This window comes from Apaloderma vittatum, unplaced genomic scaffold, assembly GCF_000703405.1.
Source record: "Apaloderma vittatum isolate BGI_N311 unplaced genomic scaffold, ASM70340v1 scaffold35168, whole genome shotgun sequence".
NCBI lineage: Eukaryota > Metazoa > Chordata > Aves > Trogoniformes > Trogonidae > Apaloderma > Apaloderma vittatum.
The window spans coordinates 17,053-38,371 of NW_009730832.1; the positions used below are offsets into that span (position 1 = coordinate 17,053).

At 38.5% G+C, this 21,319-nt stretch overlaps 1 protein-coding gene across 1 annotated transcript in view; it reads right to left on the minus strand.

The window, feature by feature from the left end:
* Window positions 1-5,769: 5,769 nt before the first annotated feature.
* Window positions 5,770-21,319, minus strand: part of PLCE1 (phospholipase C, epsilon 1) — a gene marked incomplete at its 5' end in the record, with an annotated part of 54,341 nt that continues 38,791 nt past the window's right edge. The window contains 12 exons of the mRNA XM_009874935.1: window positions 5,770-5,949; window positions 6,586-6,804; window positions 6,972-7,133; window positions 8,899-9,108; window positions 9,865-9,993; window positions 11,152-11,270; window positions 12,163-12,424; window positions 13,279-13,442; window positions 14,234-14,524; window positions 15,588-15,719; window positions 19,856-19,973; window positions 20,679-20,803. Of these exons, the coding sequence (XP_009873237.1) occupies window positions 5,770-5,949; window positions 6,586-6,804; window positions 6,972-7,133; window positions 8,899-9,108; window positions 9,865-9,993; window positions 11,152-11,270; window positions 12,163-12,424; window positions 13,279-13,442; window positions 14,234-14,524; window positions 15,588-15,719; window positions 19,856-19,973; window positions 20,679-20,803 (2,111 nt within the window). The remainder of the gene's footprint in view (window positions 5,950-6,585; window positions 6,805-6,971; window positions 7,134-8,898; window positions 9,109-9,864; window positions 9,994-11,151; window positions 11,271-12,162; window positions 12,425-13,278; window positions 13,443-14,233; window positions 14,525-15,587; window positions 15,720-19,855; window positions 19,974-20,678; window positions 20,804-21,319) is intronic.

The window sequence follows — 21,319 nt, forward strand, 5'->3', positions numbered from 1 at the left end:
CTTTTTCTCTAGGGTAGCTAGTCCTTTATCCTGGTGTATGGTTCTTAGATAGTTCACTTTCCAGTAGTGAAACATAAATGCACAGACATTTTTGGAATAGACATCTACCTGTTAATGGATTAGAAAAGACTTATGTTTTACAGTGTTCAAGTCTTCTTACAATAATCAGAAAATATGTCTTTTTCTCTAGGGTAGCTAGTCCTTTATCCTGGTGTATGGTTCTTAGATAGTTCACTTTCCAGTAGTGAAACATAAATGCACAGACATTTTTGGAATAGACATCTACCTGTTAATGGATTAGAAAAGACTTATTTTGCTATGTAGATTACAAAACTGTCTACATAATACTGATGGTAACGTGTGTGTTTCTGTCTATTTAGGCTGCCATTCCCATAGTTTTTAAGTATTTCTGTTTAGTTGTTAAGTGTTTGCAAATACAGATGTGATTTCAATGCTGAAAAATTCCAAGGGGGCCATTTGCAAGCACTTTGTCAGTTCAGGAAGGTAAAAGCAAAAGAGTCAACATCTTCAGCCATTTATTATTTTTACAACATATACAAATACAAATTTATTCTTCAAGTCAGCAGAGAGAAAATAGTCCAGGTGGAAAAGACACTTTAAAAACTGTTCATTTTACTTAGTTTCCAAACAATATAAAGACTGGCACATAGTGATGCTGCATTGTCAGAATACTTTGACATGCTTTAAGAGGCGGAGGAAGGCAACTGTACAAATAAGTCATTCTGAAATATCCTATACATGTATTGGAGCCAAGTCTAGTTACTGCTATTTATTTTTTGTGTTTAATTTGCTAACACTGCCAAATGTCTATTACTACTGAAGTTACAAAATATTTATCACAGACAGGAAAAAATAAAACAAAACCGCCACCATTGTTACATTTAGTGGGCTACCCTAAAAGTAAACTGAGTTTTATAGTGGAATAGTAACAGCCAATGATTAAAACCCAAATGTTAATGGAAGCATTCAGAGAGCTAGAGCAGAACAGACAGTTCAGTTTCAGAAGCTGCAGACTCAGCCTTTCGCTGAAATGTAAAGCTACCAGCAAGTACTTTTTTAAAGACAAACTATGAATGTTAAAGACTGTGTTCTTGAAATACTTAGATATTGCCAAGTTAATGTCTTTAATTCTTGAAAACACGTGATTTCTAGAAGCAGATAGCTTTCTAAAGATGGCTGTTGAGATACTTCACCTAGTAATACTTGTAGTAATAAAAAATAATGTGACTAGGTTTTAAAAAATCAAAACTGACATACTGGGGTTTTTTTATTCTTCTAACTGCTAAACTTGGGATCAGTAAGAGAGAAAACCCTTCAGGCAGTAGGAAGTACCTCTGGCTGTGCCACAGTTCTTGCAAACATAGCGTGGCCAGGATCTGGGGCTGCCAGCTTGTGTCCCATACACTGGCAGCACGTGCTACATGAGGACAATAAAAGAAAGGGGTAGAAAAGTAACCGAGGTTTTAAAATAGTGTAGAATAGAAGAGCTGTGTGTTTCTGCCCACAGGCAGCAGAATATAAGCTCTCTGCCTGTGAATTGTTCAGCGTGAGGCCTGCTACCGCTCAGAGGCTGCATGTTTCTGGAAGGTGTTGATTATTTACATTCCTTTCTTTCAAACTTTATCCTGGAAGCTGCTTCCTGTAAATAGTTTGTAATGTAAAAATGAATGTGTTTTCCTAATTGATATCCATGTCCAGCCAAAAGCACAGAAGGGGACAAAGTTGGTTTTGTCAGTCTTGCCATAGGAATGTGCGGACAGGTATTCCTGCAGAAATAACGTCTGTGGCTAAGCAGAATAAACTTATCTATTTGAATAAGAGCACATGAAAGCTCCAGCTGGTCTTTCACCAAAACTAACCCCAAGGGCCCCTATTTAATGCTTTGAGTGGTGTGGCATTTTCATTATTAGGGTACTCAGAACCAACAAACAGGAAAGGAGACTGTATTCCTTTCTAATGTACCCCCAGATGTACCACATTTCACCAACAGAAGTGTACTCACATTTCTACCAACACCTGAACTTGAAACTGATATAGGTACATTAATGAAAATACTGAACCACTGTAATTAGCTCATTAGTGTAATATAACAATTCCAGTTGTCTACATGCCTATGAATTTGAGGGGTTTTAATGGAAAGCCAAATAGCTTTCTGTTTGCCAAATAGTTTTCTATTCTTTTTCACTGTGGTAAACAGAAAAGCAGTTTTAGACTTTGCTTGATGAGGAGGATACTTGCATTAATAAACTACCCCCACAGCTAGAAAATTATTGTATTAGCAGAAAAGTACAAAACTAATGTTTTTTAATTGCCACTGGACTTCAGGCTAGACCTGCATTACACCACATGTCCCTTGAGTTCCCAAGGGTTTTTCATTTTTAAATTGATGTGATAGAAAATCATCAGTAAACGACAACATGGGTGTAAGGACTTCCTGTGTTGAATTTAATGAATTAACAAGCGTGTCTTCCAGACTGCTGTGATACTACAGGTGACGTTAAGAATTTTAATTTCAGTGCTGCTTGATGTAACAAACAAGCAAACAAGAAAAGCGCCAAACAGGTAAGGGCAAACTCTGTAGGAAAGTACTTACTGTTTCTAAAATGCCATAAAATCACCCAAGGAACGACTTCTCAGCAATGTGAAACGGCCACTGTGTTAACAGAGAGAATGAAACTAACATTTTAAAACTACGACAAAAAAATTGTATTAGTTGAATTGTGCAGTCCGTTGATATAAGTATTTCCCAGTAATTCCAAAATATTCCAAAGCAAACTATGCAGACAGAACTAAGGGTAAGTAAGTTGTCACTTCCAGCGTGTCACCCAGTACCAGCCGTGCATTGTGCCTGTGCCTGCGGGTGGGGCAGGGAGAGAGCTGCCCTCCTCCCTGCGGGGCTGCCTCTGGAGTTCACAGTACGAGAGGGAAAAGGCTGAGCGAGGAGGTGGTTGGGTTTTTTCCTTTGCTCCTATTGCTGAATCGCAAAATGCTGGTTTAGCTGCATCAGCACTGAGGACAAGCGGTGGGAAGTGCACGGCCTCTGGGGGGACAGGCCAGCGGGAAACCGACGGGTTTGTGTGTGTGCCTGTGGTTATTTTTTCCTGAAAGCAGGAAATGACCTCAAGAGGGCACTTTCTTGCTTTGCACGGGGCTGCTTGAATAGGAATTTTCTGCAGTGTACCCTGAAAGACTTCGTGGCTTCTGGTGATAGAATGCAGGTTCTGTGTGCTTGTTTATGTGCCACTTAATGGTTTTGCTTTCTTTTATTTAATTTTCTAATTACTGGAGGGGAGGAGTGTCAGTTGTCACAGGACTACTGCCTGTGACTCCTTTCTCTTTCACCCCTGCACTGTGAAAAGTAAACCTCGGTTTATTTACACTGCTGGGGTGTCCTTTGCCAGATGCAGCCTCTCTTCTCTCGGGAGGAGCAGCATTTTGTGCTCAAGTACTAAAGTTGATGTGAAATAACGGAGTGTCTGAATCACTCCCCATATTTGTGGCTTTCTTGATTTAGCCACACCAGGTAACTGAAATGCTCTACGGTGACAAAACCCCTGCAGAGGAATTTATTCACCACAGATACGCTTCTTGTGGGGAAAGCAAAGGGATGACTGAGTTCAGCAGTTGTTTCATTTGTGCCCCTGCAGGTTTCGTGGATTGTTTTAACTAAGCACATTAGTAACTCCCATGGAGGTTAAGAGACCTAACTTAAATATGAAAAGATGAATTCAGGAAACAGAAAACTTTACAACAGTGTTTCTATGTAAACAAGAGTTAATCGGGTAGGAGTTCTTTGTACTCTCTGGGTTTAACAGACAAGTAAAAAGATATTTCCTGACTACATGGAAAAATGTATTTTAAATTAAAAATTTTTGAAATGTTAATTACATTTATAAAGTCATTGGTTTGAGTTTGGTCAGTCTGGGGTATTAAAAGAAGAAAAGCAACAATCAGAAAAGCTCAAACGTTTTTTCCTCTAAATCGAGAGAGAGGTAAAAATTCTGCATTTTCTACGAAGTAGTATATGATAAATATATTATACAATGGCGTGTACTTCGGAACTTGATAATAAATATTTCTTTAAACACAAGTCTGGAAAACTAGAATTTATAAGAAGAAAATGTTGTTCTTTGTCAAAGTATCACTACCAGTTAGATGGATTGAGCTATTGTACATTATTTTGTTAAAGTAGGTAAACCATAAATAATTTGAGTGTTTTGTGTATATCCACCAAAGTTAAACAGATACGTGAAGGAAGTTACAGTATATTTAAATCTCTTTACATTAACACAGTGTATAACAGAAATCTTCAGGTAAAAGTGCATTATTTTAATATAATACACATCAAAGAATACTCTGGTTCTCTGCTTTCAGCTTCCCCAGAGGCAAGTAGCTAAAATTAACCTTCGTTTAAAAAGGGAAGGGTGACAACACATGTTTGTTTACAACACACAGTCCAAGAGAACTTCACCCGCCTGTGGAGAATCTGCAGATGTGAAGATACGGGAAGAGAAGAATCTCGTGACAGCTGACGGGCATCTTCCAATCTACGACCTCCTGCTTTAGGACTGGACGTGAATCCAGCAGCAATACCTGGATGAAGCATCTGTAGCACAGGGCACACAACTGCTGACCAGTTCAGTCCGCAGCAGCTTCCTTCAGAGGCACTGCAGAAGGGTTCAGTGATGTAAAGTCCAGGTTTTTTAAAAAAGGAAAGAACAAATGCAGGAAAAGAGGGAATGTGACAGGGATCTTTCCATAATTTACTTTGCTTTTCTTGAATTCAGATTGGTTTATGATTTGGGGTTTTTACAACACCCTAAAAGTAAGGTATGAAATTTTTCCCCTCATATTTGAAATATTTTGCAAATGCAAATATTATTTGAATTCTGTTAATTTCATGATTTAGCAGCAGTATGACAGTGCATGTCAAATAATGCTTTAATAGGCATATGTGGAAAAAAAATGTAATCTTAGATTGGCCATACATGAGATGGGATTAGAAACACTTCATTTACAGTGAGATGTAACATCTCAGATTGTATCTCAGTGCTGTAGTAGCACCACACAAATACCTGGTTAGTGTACATTGGTGAACACGTTACACATACTGTCTTCATATAAACGGGATGGTCTTTTGTTATGTATTTCATTTGTTGTTTTAAGTCAAGCAAGATGGAAGAAATTGAAGAGATACAGAAGGGAGAGTAAAAATATTTAAACATTCCTGACAAAACTTCCACAGAGAGAAATTAATACTATAAGCTTGTTTTAGCTAAAAAAGATTGTAAATCCTGATGGCTTTATTATATGCATATAAGAAAAAAATAACAAAAGCTCTACTGGATAATTGTATTTACTTCGGCCCAGAGCAAAAGAGTAACAGGACATCATTAGGTAAGTGCAGTTAGTTGACTAAAATGCGTACTACAGAATCAACCGGGATGCACCATTTTTGCTTTGTTTTATAAAGGGGCAGGGACAGTGGCTGAAACTCCAGGCTTCACACTCTTCTGGGTCACTGTAGCAAATGCTGTAATAAGTGGAGACCTTCCTGATCTCACTGTGCTTGTGCACACCCACATAAACATTTTAATGGATCTTTCTGTCGGTCCCCTGTACTGCACCATGGTTTAACCAGCTACAACTTTGAACAAAATACTCTGTAAATTACATATTAAATGGTTGCTCAGCGTTAGAATCAGTAGCTCATACCTGAACGGCCGGGACTGTAGGCAGCGGTGGTGATTAGTCCATAATGTCACTGAAAGTCAAACCGCACGCAGACCTGTCATCCTTGCCCTGCGGACTGTCCGGTGAGACCTGCAGAGGTGGCGATATGAATCCCCGATACTGCTTACTTGACTTGGTTAACTTCTTGAGTTCACTGGTAAAGGAAATTCCTTTTCTTTTGTCATCTCGTGCTGCCTGTAAAAAAAAAAAAAAGTAAGATCATAAACGTGGTTTAACAGGCTGTTTATTAGTGGTGAAATACAGAACTAATATGAAAAGACCTAATGTATATCTAAGCAGGCCTCCCTGAAATTCAGCATGGCTATGCTTTCATAGCCAAGCACATTCTTCTGATTGTTCTGAATAAATTAATTGAAAATTACACATTGTCGAAGATATGTTTAGCACATTTAGTATAAACTTTATTAAAAAAAAAATCTGTGCTTAGAACACAGTTACTTTAAAGCAACAGCTTCTGTGGATTGGTGGCATCTGCTGGAAGGGAGCACAAGGCTTCTTTGCCCAGCAGGCACATACTTTTTCACTGGGCAGGAATAAAGGGAATTTTATTCCAGTAGCTTTTAAGTTCTGCCCATTTGAATAATTCTGCTTTGCTATGATGAGGAGCATGGCATGCAGAGCCAGAAAATTTTGAACAACAAAAACCTGATAGCAGTAAGGGAGATGTGGAGAAAAGAAGCTGCTTTTTTGCTGCAGTCTCTTCTCCCAGCCACCCCCGTGCCAGTCGTGTCTGCCTCCTGTTGAAAGCAGGTTCCCATGAAGCTGATTGTGTACCATGTATAGAACCTGCTGCGAAGTAGTTAGTCTTACCTGAACCTGTTCTTTGAGTTTAAGGATAAATTTTCCTGCTCCCTTCCACTTGCTTTGGGCCTGAAACACACACTCTTGATCCGAGAGAATCCTCTGAGATGGTTTAGATGTTGAGGACTTTTTATTTGCTGGCTCTTTTGTCACTTCTTCCAAGAGCACATAATCACTTGGATTTGGATTGCTCAAAATGCTGTAGGAGTACTTGGCTTTGCAAAGAGTCTGTTTAAAAGCAGAAAAAAAAAAAAAGGCATTCCCTCAGCTTCAGATTACTAAACTGATTTCTGAGCTAGAACTGAGAACAAACTCCACCTTATCTTGCGTGAAACAGCTGAGACAGCTGCCACTCTTCATGTTTGAGACTTACTAAATGGAATCTTGCTCCTTACCTGCTGTATGACGTCCTGAGCTGTGCTAAAGCGGGGAGCTTTGATGACAGTGCGTGGTTGCTCTGGGGAGACATCGTGTACCTGAACAAAGAAACTGTCATCCTCAGAGCTGATGGCTGCATCTTCCTTTGCTTCTTGAAAGATGTTTCTCTCGTTTAATTTCTACGGGGAAAACAAAAAAAAAGAGAGCTAAATTAATTTACATCAGAAAGGTAACTAATAACTGGTGGTCACGAGGTTTTTAATCACATGAAATGTGGAGACTGTGCTGTTACGCCAGCTCCATTTCATTAAATGCAAGTCCTATGCAGAAGAGTTTTGAGAAACCATCACTGCTAATAATAAATACCCATGTCTGAAATGCCTTTCATAGTAGATAAGCAATGGAGACATATTCATTGTACCACATTATGCAAAAATGATCACTTAAATACTTTATTTCCTTATGTATGCAAAACTATGATTTGTTATGTAATGGTGGCATTAAGACGGAAGACGGTGAAAGGCGTCATTTTCTCTCCTTGTCCCTGCACTAAAGCCAAAAGAATTGAGAGCAAGAAGGCTGAGTGAACATTTTCCTGTGGAACAAGAGGAAGGCTGCCTCTCTGTCCTTTTTCAGGCTCTATGACTACTGCAGATTTTAGAGAGAATTCCTCCCTGCACCTTCCCTCAGATAATGCATTTCTCTCCAACCCCTTGTAACAGCTTGAATTCATGAGCTACAGACACAGGCTGCTTCTCACACCCTGCAAGTGGACCCCACTCCTTGTTTTTCCACGCAACTTTGCAGCTTCATTTCTAGCTCCAAGATCTGAGGCTGCCCTCTGCAGAGAGGCTCAAAATTACAGGCACTGAAATCACAGGACAAAACTGCAGCATAATTTTCACATATGCTAAGGCAGCTTTTAACCCATGTTTTCTGAAAGAATGGGGTTTGCCAGTAACATAGTTGTGGTCACACACACTTAGAAAGCAAGCATTGCAGTCAACTGAATTAAGTAGGCTACTAATTCCAGAAACAAATTTCCACCTAGTAATTTTTGCTCAAAATATTAGTACGAGGAAAACACATTTGTGTAATGTAATGGATATTTGTCAAATTGAAGTTTTATCAAAAGTTATATCAAAACAATTAATTAAAAATATTTTTCACTTTAAAGGATGCCAGAGAGTCTCTCTCATTTGTGTATGTCCAATCTCTGTATATAAACATATGTGTACATATATTACTATTTTCAGACTAAGCAAGCATTATTTATTATATGCTGAATTGACCAAAGGAACTGCCTCTGAACATGATTTTTTTTGTTTCCTCCTCACAAGCCTAGGCACTAGCATATTTTTCAAGCTGTGGATGTTTTGCTCATAGTTTAAAATGAAGCCATAGCTCCATCTTTAAATTAAAAGAAATCACCTATTTTGTTATTTTAGGCTATCATTGATAATTTAATAATCCTTTGAGGTTTTTAGACTTCTTTAATATTAGATTTCTTTCTAATTTTTCTGAACAGAGAAGAAGTTGCTGACACCTAAACTGATAATTTTCTGGAGTTCTGTTATCTATGATGCTTTGGTATTAACTACTTCTTTCTTTATATTAATTTCCTATCATGACAAAATGTAGATTTGCATGAAATGAGAACTATCAATCCAAACAGTAAGCTAGTGGTTTTGAACTGCTCACTAAATGATAATGATTAAGCACCACATAGCTGATACTAGAGCTGAAGGCAATCAACTTAGTGTCACCCAGGTGTATAAAGTCTAGTTGTGCTCACTCAAGAGTTATGTTTGGTTTCAAACGATGCACACAGCACTGACATTACTCACCAAACAGTGAAACAAATACTGCACCCTTTTGTTTCCTGGTCCTAACAGCTATTTTTAGCTACTTTTGTAAATAACAATTTATCTAAAACAGACTTACTTCCTCTCGGGTTTTAAAGATAATCCTTCCGACATAGCCTTCTTCTGGGAACCAACTGTTCAAAAGCTGCACTAGCCCTTCTTCAGGACCAATCACTCTCTGGAATGGTGGTTTTTTGCATTCACTCTTTTCTTTAGAGATAAAACTTTTCTCTTCCATCAAAAAATAGTCTGCAGCACATGACTCGGTGCCTTTTGTGGTAGCCAAGATCTAAGACAGACCACAATAAACACACAGCAATTAGAACGCTAAATATAAACGTTACATAATTAGTATTTATAAATGAGAATGAATAAAGGAAGCTTTAAGAATCAATAACTATTCTGATAGTGCAGGCAAGATTTCTAATGTGCTATTTATTATTCACATATTTTACTCCAGGGTAATGTACTGTTCTCTTTAGCCTAGCCAAGCAGTTCAGTTATTCCAGACAAGGCAGCACTATTTCAGCTTATTTCTGTCCCGTTTGGCTGGCCAGACAGTTTATTCATAATCCCAGGACAGTACAGTCTTTTCCCACTGCTAGAATAACAATCCCTGTTGAGTTAGCTGCCTTTTCTACTAATGAACTTAGCCCTCTAACTTTTACTCTGTATTTCTATGGTGCTCATGTTCAAAGAATTGCACAGAAATGTTTGCCCTTGCTGTAAGGACAGCCCACTGCCTCCGTCAGTCAGAAAGGCTGTTTTTCTCATCTGTGTATGCCTAGATATTAAAATACTAATAGGGAATATGTTCTAATGATTATAAACCCATTCTCTGAATGCAAGATTGGGAAAATGTCACTGATGATATTCTGTGCTTGCAATGTAATTAATTCCACAGGAATACATTTGTAAAGCACCTCCTTGCTCTGATGAATGAATACAACGACCCTGTGTGTGGGAGGTGCAAGGAGACATACGTCCAGAATGATGTTAGTGTGGATTCTTGCCCTTAGAGTCTGCAGTTCAACAGGCAACTTACCTGATGAAGAAGCTGTGCAGCTGTGGTCCCCCCACTTATATTAAAAACAGTGAAAGGCTCTGGGCCTGGAATTCCATGAATTGTCACTTTGTAAGTCACGGAAGGTTTCCTTTCCCCCATGCTAAACAACTGTTCAGAGGACATTCAACAGGTTACTGAATGTTTCTATACAGGCATGTTATTTTTAGGTTGCTTAAAAGAAACTGTGCACACAGGTTGTAAGGACCTTGACAGAGCAAAGGTATCTAGTTAACACATGGCTCTTACACTACAGATCAAGGCATTAAAAAAAAACAACAAACAAACCCAACAAACCAACCCCACAAAAGAAACCACTCTACCTTGAAGCTGAAGAGCAATAAGAAAGAGGAAGTTTTCCAAGGAGAATACATAAACTGCCACTGGGCAAAGGGTAGAGCTCCATCACTCATAACCAGTTCTAGCTGAGCTCAAACTATTTTGACTCAGGATGAAAATCTGTAGCTTCATGCTACCCTCTAAACCACTTATGTTCTTCCTCTCTGCCCTACTAATTCACCATAAGATGTGTCTGGCCTGTGTTCACAGGAGAATAACATTTACAACACATCTGCACACACAGTAGCTCACGAGGTTTTATCTAACACTTTAGGAATAAGTAAAATGATAATATGCAAGCTTAAAGTTAATAAAACAGAAGAAACCTGGGTAATCTTACTCTAAGGGCTACTTAAAAAAAAATTAATCACATCCACCCATGCATATAGACATATTTTAATACATATATTATACACACATCTGTGTACGTGTACATGTTTGTACATATAAACATATAGATACACACACAGACATATATAAATATGTACGTATTTATGGAAATACAGACTCCATCTCTTCCTGTAATACAATTCAATTTTACTCTTGTTATTTCAAAGTCATTGGTAATTTGCACTTTCATTTTTTTTGTCGCAAATGCATTGCTTATGATTCATGCGTAAAGGAATGTACAAGGCAGCTCTGAACCTTGCTGCTCAACCACACTCCTCCAGCACAGGTGTTCTTGTGCTGTGCCTAAGCACACCAAAAGCCAGACTTTGAACAGATATACCCTCCCACAGTTTCAGCCAGGTGGGATAACCTTACTTTCAGTAAAGCCCCAAAGAATTAGGCATCAAGGTTCTTTTGAAAAATATGCAAGTCCAGGGGCTAACATCTTTGACCAGTCTGGTTCTAGCAGTCTACAGACCACAGCAGTTATTAAGACGAGAATACATAGCAATCACCAAAAAAAATAAATAATTAAATTACCACAGATGCAGGCAGAGTGTTTCCAGAGGGATTTTCTTCCATTCTCCGACTGTTTATGAACAAACTAGAGATTTCTAATGCTTCATTGTGCAGGTTGTGAAGCTGGACATGTCTATAGCCTAAAGAGAAAAAAAATCTTTCTGTAAGTACTTTGCCACACCCTAGGACGCAAGTCTCATAAATGGAAACCCAAAATTTGCTATTTTTGTAGCTACAATTTGTCACATCTATAGGATTTAAAGTACTGTAATAAAACTGCATAAACACTTTTTGTTTGTACAACAGTGTAACCCAAAGGCTATGAACTGCTGAGTGGCTCACATAGCTTCCTACCTTTGTTTTGTCATAATATATAAATACAAGAAATAGCTAAATATTAGGATATTAATGAAACAAGGACAAATTTGCACTGGGAAAATGCATATCTATCACCAGATCCTGCCATATGCTAAGACTACTGTGTTACGGTACTAAGTGAACATGAAAGTATTTTTACTAGTCTCCTAAAGAGCTGCTAGCAATACAGAAACTCCCTCCCTGCTGGGTCACAGAATTAATGCTGCTTCCTCATCTCTCTCTCACCTTTTTTCAGCCTTGCTTCACCTCTCCTCCCACCATGGCTGTGAGTACTGCAATTCCCCTCTGCCCCATGATCACTAGTTAGGCAGTTTCTCAAGCAGAGGACAGGGCAGGGAGTGACACCACCCTACACGTTCTGAGGGAGCAGCAGGTCTCAAGGCAAACACACCCCCACAACCACAGCTCAAGATGGGAGCAACCGTGTACAAGCTGCCCCAGTCTCTGCAAAGGCACAGGACCTGACTTTTTACAAGTCATTGGGGCAGCCTCCAGCTGCAGGGTCTGCTAGATCAGCATCATACTGCCAGGGAAAAGTATGAAGTCCGACAGAAAAAGGCAACCAGTTGATTAAAAATATCCCTCCGGCAGGATTCGGCCCAAGAATCTGCTGGGCTAGTTTGGCACAGGGTGTCACTACAAACTACGCTGTACCTCTTTTTAGAGCTTTTAGGGGAATGATTCTCTGTGCTGTTACAGCCGAGCTGTTATTTTCGACGACTGCAAACCGAAGAAAGACCAAATCTTCGAAGTGAACCCGGAAAAGGAACTGTTCGTTCCACATGGGGTTGAGAGTGTTGCGATGAATGGGCTTTGTCCGGAAATGGCAGCTGTCCAGCGGCATCCCCAGCACATCGATCTCGATGCACGGGCTGCCCGTGCTGTTGCTGGGGCAGACGTTCTGTCCAGACACAATCTGATACCAAGGAGTACACAGAGAAACCAATTAGCAGAGTTGTCCTTTTACCATCAAGACTCTGAGCTAAATACTGTTTAGCACATTCCTAAGCACAGTTTGTTAACATGCTGATTTAATTACAACACTCCCTGCTTTTGTAATCGCCAGGGCAGTAATTTCATAAGCCGAGCTGCTTCACCCCAGCACCTGCACTGTTGCTACAGTATCTTTCCCCTGAAAAAAATACACTATACATCATGAGTGTAACCATTCAAGGCATCTGAAAGTTAATCCAGAAAGAATGTACTAGTAGCCTAGTCAAAGAGGATCAGACTTTCTTCTCCATTACTCTCTGGGGTGACGGCACCGACCTCTGGCTTCCTTTGGCACACACAACACAAGAATTGGGTGTGCAATTACCACAGCTCGGAGAGTTTTGATTATTACGAATCTCACTTTACTGAAACATTTCCTGGAACGGATTAGCTTCTTAGAATACTTTTTTTCCCCCTCATCAATCCATTAATTATATATGTTCTATAACAACTTCAATTTTTTTTTTACAGATTCAGCATAGCTTTTCATAATGTTTTTTTGTGTTGCTTTTCAAGTGTTCACAAATGTGTGAAATATCCAGGCACATGTATAATTTTACAGTTGTGTAGCCTCAGGTTACAAATTAGCCAATAAAATAAAATACAGACAAGTATTTGCTCCTTCCTCTTTCTGTTAGTTATGCTGATCTTCAGAAGTACAAGCAACAAAGTTTTAATCTTTTCATACAGAAGCATGACTGTCATGCTGGTTAAAGACTAGTTAGTTGTCTACTTCTATCTGTTTGGCTGAATGAAATTCCCTTTTAATGTACTTACTGTTAAAGAATATATAGCTGGCTCCTTATTATCAAGATCTCTTTCTAATGGACAAAACTGCTGGTACATTGAACAATTTTTATCCCACAGAACAGGAGGTTTCAAAACATATCCACAGCCACCATTAGCCTCAAACATCGCTGCATTAAGTTGCAGAGGAAGATCTGTGAAAGTAATGAAGCCAGAACTGACAAAGAGCAATGGTACAATGGAAAAACTGTAACAGTGCAGACAAAGGCATGTTTTAAGTATTTTTTTTTTTATTTCTGTACTACCAATTTAATCTTGGCTTTCAGAGATAGCTGTAATTTTTGTATCTAATCTATCCAATACTTAATTGTACAAAACTATAAGAACAGTTCATTCTTCTCTATCCCTTTCTGCTGTCTTTATCCAACTGTGGGCCTTGTCTACACCTACACTTTGAGAAGTTTCTAGGTATTTGCCCTCAACTGCAGAATGAAAAAGCATTGACTACATAACTTTGCAGATGACCTAATGGATCCTCCATCAAAAAGGTGAAGGAACGCAAGACAGGACAGAAAATAGTCCAGACATGTTTTGATCGACATTAAACCAGCATCCAAAGCAGCACTTCTAAGTAAAAAATTGTTCAGTACCTTTTTACACTTGAACTTATCAGAAAGGTGTAACAGCTACTATTTGAACTGAGGGGAAAAAGCAATCTTCAGTAGTGAAATAAAAATACAAATAGAAGGTGTTGCTGACCAGGCACTTCTGTACTATCAGGAGACCTGCATAAAGCTCCTGACCTCTGGGATCACTACTCTCAAGGACCACACTGTCATGGTACAAATCCGATTGTGTCGGCAGGCACGGACAGGTACATCCCCTCATGATAGCAGGTAATAGCAAATGTCTAAATCCGAATTCACAGTTTAAGGACTTATTCCACATTTACAATGTATTAAAATGCGTGTTCGCATGCTCATACCATCTGTCTGGTAGTTGAGAGCCACAAGCTGTACGCCATGGAGCCAGAAGATCAGTGGATGGGGATTTGAGGAGTCGATGCGGGTGGCAGCGGGGTAGGTCCTCAGGAGCTGGCAGGTGGTGTGCTGGATCAGCTTCTGAGAGTAGCGCCGGCACAGCCGCTTGGCAGCGTTCTCGTTCAGGGAGGAGATATGATAGCACTTGGGTGTCCTTATGATGGCACTGAGAGAAGCTGGAGAGTTGTAAGGAGAGCAAGGATCCTCCCAAGTCTGACGCATCACATCGAAAGGACCTGGAAAATAAAGAGCACCCTCAAGTTAGAGCTGCAGATCCAGAGACTCCAAAAATTCAATGTTTTCTAGTGAACTGGGTGTGTATGCTTTGGTTATGGTAGGAAAAGGCGGAAAATTACACTACTCAGTGTGTCACATTCCTTTCCATACAGTAAGAACAATCTATGTACTGCCTAACTATTGAAATGATACTGTGATGAGATGCGCTGGCAACAATTTTCATATACTTAATTGGCATTTGCCTGAATAAAATAAAGGAATAAAATTCTCATTTATACATTTTACACGAGGAAGGGAGGCAAGATTAAAATCCATCTGCTAAGTCTCCAGATAGACAGTCTACAGAGGCTGTAAAAGTTACGGGATAAAGCCAGCAAAACATCCTTTACAATTAGGCACTAGATTTCTAAATTTTTAGGACACTGGCCTCTAGAAGGGAATCTAACCTGTGTGCTGCAGCTGTGCCCTTAGACTGAAAGAAATGCAACGCTTTCTGTTTATGGCATTCACCTGAAAGGCAGATCTGGGTCTCTTCCCCATTCCAGAATATCTTCTGTATTTTCTCTGTATTTCTTTACATTTGTTTATACAGAGAAGTACAATTTCCAAGTTCACAAACTTAATCTCTTGCACCTCCAAGGTGGCACGATTACATGTTTGGACTTAGCTGAATTTGAGGTAACTAAGGCCTACTTCTAACACTAAAAAACCTTTTCTGGATCCAGCCCAGCGGTTCTGCCTTCCATTTGCACTTTGAAAATATTGATTCATTCCTTTAAAAATATATATTTTAAGATGCATGACTTAATGTATGTTAGTTTTGACTCGTGTATGAATTAGGGTCTTCATATTCCTGACCAAGTAATCCTATTTTAACATTCCACACTCAACACTGCAGTTACAATAGTGTTACTGTAATAGCTGCTGCGCTAACAAAAAAACATTCCAAAGTTCAACATCTTACACATTGTAAAGTATTTGATCTTTAACAAGTTGGTCTGGTACACGTGTTGGATTACAGAGTCATTCCATGTGACTTGTGAAAGAAGATGCTAACTTTACCTTTTCCAGATGCTTTGGCAAGAGCAGCTGACTCCCCAGGGCTCAGCCTGCCAGGATTGTTGCCAAAAATGGACTTCCTGCTTTTTCTTTCTTTTCCTCTGTTAGAGCCAGATGGGTTTAGAGTTGACAAGCCTGTTCCCATAAATGTAAAATAAATGAGCCAAAAAACATGACCAAGAGGGCATGACATTTTCCATCATATTTTACATTATTTTTGAATACATGAATACTCCTGTTACACAGTACATAGGGCAAGCAGCAGATTTTTCTCCATAATTTAAGATCTTTACATACATACATACATGCCTTTATATATGTGTAAATTATGTATGTTTACCTATATAATATACATAAAAAATTATATGAAGCAATAAAATATACAGTTATCTCTCTGTAATATAACTTTTCTCCACATTACTTTTTGGCTTGAGGAAGGTCTCAAACTACCAAACAATCCTGATTAATAATAAAAAAATCTGCAGTGACTGTTCCAATGCATTCATCCTTAGAATAATTTAAAAAAACAAAACAAAACACACTTCTACACAATCTGTATAGTAGTGAATATCATGGTATTCATCTAGGATAGGACACCTATCTATTTAAATAAATGCAAGAATATGATTTATAGATATAATCTAAAAGCAGAAGTCCAAATGCTTTCGGTTAGACAATTTAACCTCTAGATATTTTCAGAGTTTTCTTCTTGTTTAAAATTAGTGTTTCAATGATTGGAAGTACAGTAGGTGTGCAAAAGCCATTAAGCATTTAATGGCCGTCATGTACTAGAAGTGGAGCTGGAACGCTCAAGTATAGCCATTATTCAAACATACGTGTCCTAGCAAAATAAAAAACCATGACCTAAATCCTAGCAAAGTAAATAGACTTAATCCCCCCATAAGGTCAGTTTCTTTCTGTTGACTTTGAGAGAATGTGCAGGAGACCAGAATTAAAATAAGTCAAAACGGGCAATCGTTGTTCTGACACCCACAGCAGAGGGGTGTGGGTATGCTTTCAGACACACAAGATGTATTTGTGATATAAAATATGACACAGTAAATACATCATTATTTGCCTAACTGGGACTCATGAAATGACCGTCATGAGCTCACATCCATTCACACCTGCCTAAAGACAGTTCTGGATTTAATACCAATATTTCAGCTACAAATGTAAATCACAAAGAGGATACATTGGACTCTCTTCTGCTGAAATCTGTCTACAGCCGTACATCTTCAGCTCTCGATCTTTATGACCTGTCTACACGTACTCAGTAAAATTATGCTGATAGTTCGAATGGAACTGCTCAAGTTAGTAAAATCTAGGCTATACATAACTATTTTCAGCATTGGTGATGTACTGTCTCTTTGGGCCAAAGCATACACATAAAGCACAGAAGACGACAGAACCTGAGATGAAGGAATATGAACTGATGAGAAGAACGAGGAGTTATACATTGTGTGTTCCAGCACTATTTAATCCTAAATTTCAATGGATCAAATGGACTTGGCAAGCAAGATCCAGGTTTCAAAATCCTGTTATGGAGACAGTCACTGAGGAAAGAGAACAACCTCATAAATCACCAGTGTGTGCACTGAAGACCCCAGGGTTAACTGAACGCAACGTGATGGCCACAGGCTGAGCTGCAGCTGGGAGTTTTCTTTCAGCCTTTCCCATGGCCATGCTTTGCATGTGACACACCTCCTCCCAGAGGCAAGTTCCATGGTTTTGCTCCATTTTTTCACTCCAATTTAAACTTTACTCCAAAATATAGTATCACCTAGTCACAGTATCATAAATTCATAAAATAACGGACGTTGGCAAGTATCTGGAATTCACCTGGTCCAACTCAAAGCAGGACCAGCTTAGATCCCACCATACTGCACATAGCTCTATCATCCTACTTTAATGACAGTAAATGTTTCGTATTTCCCTGCAAACCCTATGCTATATCCTTTGAGTTATAGAATTTAGTGTCTGTCTCTCATGTTAAGATACAAGCACACTGCTTTACTGCCTTTAGGTATTTAATCCAGACAATGTCAAATTTCCCTGCCCTTCTTACTCTAACCATGCTAAAACAGCAGGCTCAACTGCAATTGTCACCTTCTCAGCATGTGTTTCAGATCAACAGCCAGTTAGTCTGCAGACCCCAAAAAAGAATTTACGGTACTTTTGTATGTAGGGTGCCCTTTTTTATGTTCACTTTAACCTCTCGAAAAGTGATACCATAGGGGCAGAAAGTCTGATACAATGGAGATGGTGATTGAATTCCAGGCTGGTTAGGTCAGGTGAATCCCTGCTCTCTGCACTTGATTATGCAGATCCTGTTTTTTAGGTACTCAACTTTCTCTACTCATTGTGTAAGGATCCTCACACCACGGCAATGAGTCATGTGCCAGTACTGTGCTCAAGTATGCTTCACTGCTCTCATCTTGGGTGACCCAAAGAACAGATCATCACCTTCTTAGATAACAGTACGATGACATCCAAGAGACCAAAACTGAAGTGAAACAATGACTGTAAGCATGAAAAACTACTGAAACAAGAGCTGTAGTGGGTTCCTCGTTGCCAGAGATTTTATACAGAAATGTTTGGGGTTTTTTTTTCCACAGGATAAATTCTGTTTTGACCAGGGAGCACTTAAGGAAGTCTGGGCTAGGATAAGTGAATGTAACGGTCCTTGTTCTTTTTTAGAGCCACAAATGGGTGATAAACATACAAGGACATAAGCAACTGTAAATACAGAGTAGAAATATATGAAGACAGGAGAAATAAAATATTCACAGCCACTGACATGAATTCTGACCTCTCTACTTCCAAAACTTTGGCATTTTCTGAACTGGTTAGGAACCCAGTCAACAGAGCTACACAGTCATGGATCTACCAGCCCTGTTCTCATTATTAACGGACAATAACTGGAGGAAGGCAATGCAACATGGCTCTGCCCTCTGTCAGCAGCATGGTGGCCACGGAAGTCTACATATCTTGCAGAGAAGGTAGTATTTCTCTCAAAGCAGACAAAGTTTGTTGGAAAACTAATTTCTAAAGCTTCTTGTGCTCATCTGTGAAAGGAACTCATTCTCTTAATCGTTCTACACAGGTACCTTTTAAAGTAAGAGGAAGAAATCTGATAAGAAAAGAAGGTATTTCTTTTATCACTGAAATTACATTAAAAATCTGAAATATTTTTAAGTTTTCTTAGAACATCAACTTAAACTGTATCTGTTTCATCTTGAATAACATTCTTTAAAAGAAAATATTTTATTTGAAAGATATCTCATTGCAGATTTCATTAAAATAGTATCAGATTTGAATTTTCGAAATTTATTATTTTTACAAGTGACACCTACAATTCTTAAAGCTATAGAAGTTTATGGAAGAATGTTTCTCCATTTTTCAGCATGTTTATCTTGCCTATTCGACACTATTTTATGTTTGGTTAACTTCTCTAATCTGATTATAGTTCTGTTTGTATAAGATCATGATCTGGCAGAATTGCTAACTTTTCCACAGAGCACTATTCCATTAAAACTCCGATTTTTCATTCAACACATTAAACACATCAACAAACAATAAATTCTCAATTTAAAAGCATTTACGTACATACTATGGGCCAAAACATACTCAACCTCATGATTCAGTACTATCAGTGATCTCCTCTTCAATTACTCCCTCTCCTTGTCCTCTGCAGATGTTATTCTTCCCATTGCACAAAAGAAGATCCTCCTATTTCCTTAACCCCTTCCATAAAGAGCATGTGTGATTGTGCCCACCTCATGAAAAGACTGCTTTACCCCCTCAAAGGGCTTCCCTCCTGTCCACCTCGGAAGGAATAGAAGCTGCAGCGGTAAGTAAAGGTGAAACAGGCAGAACTGAGGTCACTTAAAGAAATGAGAGAAGTTCTTCCTGCAAGGTTTTAAGATTTTCCTTCCTAATTCAGTAGATCCTTACAAGGAAACTCAGAGCTCTTAAGATAAAGTTTTCTGTCGTCTGTTATTTAGCAATGAGGCAGTTGTCTAAGCTGTGAAGACTGGCAAATTTCACTTTTGTAAACATTTTAATATGACAAACAATATGTCTTCACATAATTTACGAATGCTACTTCTTGGCCAGGAGCTATTATTATGTAGACTACCAAATCCTCAAGAAGAAAGCTCCTCGACTGCTTCAGTTTGAAAATGCTTGTGCTAACTAATTCAAAAGATAAACATAATGTCTCCAGGAATTAGAAAGCTTAAAGCAATAAAACAGACCAGTGTACTTACCGGGGAACTTTACAGCTTGACAGTAAATGACAAGATCCGATAGCTCTGGGGCTATCTGTCTGCTTTCCTTCTTATTTTGTGGAAGATAGAATTCTTCGCCTAGCTCCATGTCATAAACCTAAGTGACAATTCCAAGAACATAGAATAATAAAATTACTGAATGTGAAAGTATGCTTGCCTATCTTATGTTCTTAAAATCCTTTATCTCTTTCTTCCCATGTGGTTTCTGTCTTCATCTAACACATCTTCATGTGCAGGTTTAGGCCTGAATAACTGTTACAGATACTGCAGGAGTGTGCAAAGGCCTTAATCAGAGTCAGTACAAACATTTAGACAAAAACCATCCATGTTCAGGAGAAACTATGATTTACTAAACAGCAATGCACTGCTTCAGCTGTCAGATGATTTACTAAAAGGTAATGTGACTGGTAATGTGGCACGGCATTTTAAAGTTATTTAGATACATGAAGATGCTGACGATTCAGATGAAACCTTTGGTTCCACTGACGTTAATAGAAATTATATATATAAATAAACTTCTGGATCTAGCTTCAATGAGGTATATCATTGAGAGCAATGACAAAATTTTCAGCCAAACAGACTGCATATACAATAACTTCCGAGGACTTTTCTTGACCAGTATGTTGAGCATTTCTTCTATTTAATCTGTTTTCTCTGGTGTGTTTCCATGCTATTTACTGTTTGTCTTCATTAAAGTGTACTTCCCATCTGATGTCTCAGTTATTTAAACTGCTCAATCCTTTTGAAGCTGGTAATATATCAAAGTGTGGCTGAGAAGAAAGGGGGTAAAAAGCAGAACTACCTTTCCTTTATTATTGTAAGTAGCACAGTCAGTCTTCTTTATTCGTTTGGCAGTCTCTTCATTATATTCAAACTGCAGTTTATCACTTGATAATTTATTCTCAGGTCGATCTTCAAGAATGTTATCTAAAAATTAATGAGATTTTAATAAACATAAAGCCAAACAATTTTAACTGGAAACTTAATTTGAATTAATAAGTATTTGTGGACAATGCTGTGAATCCTGTCTGAATAGCCAGATGCCAAAACAATGCATTTCCTGGTCAAAGCATTCTCTTTTAGTAGTAACCTTCTACTTAAAAAGTAGATGCTTAGCTTTGGTTAATATGTTGCACTTCTTTTAAAGCCCATCCTTTTGTGCTCAGAAAATGCTTAAGACAAAATTATCTAATGAATTAAGCTTGCCATCTGAAAACAACCGATATTGCTGAGCAACAAAAAATTGCTCAAGTCCAAACACAATTAACCACATTAAACATATACGTGTCTTTGTACAGCAAGTTTTGGCATTCCTCTTCTTACATTCACCCCAAACAATTATTTTTCGCATCTACAGAAATTCCTTTTCAAAGCTACATATTTATCAGAGAAAAATACACCTACTAATTCAGTCTTTCTGGACCAAAATATTGTAACTGTCAC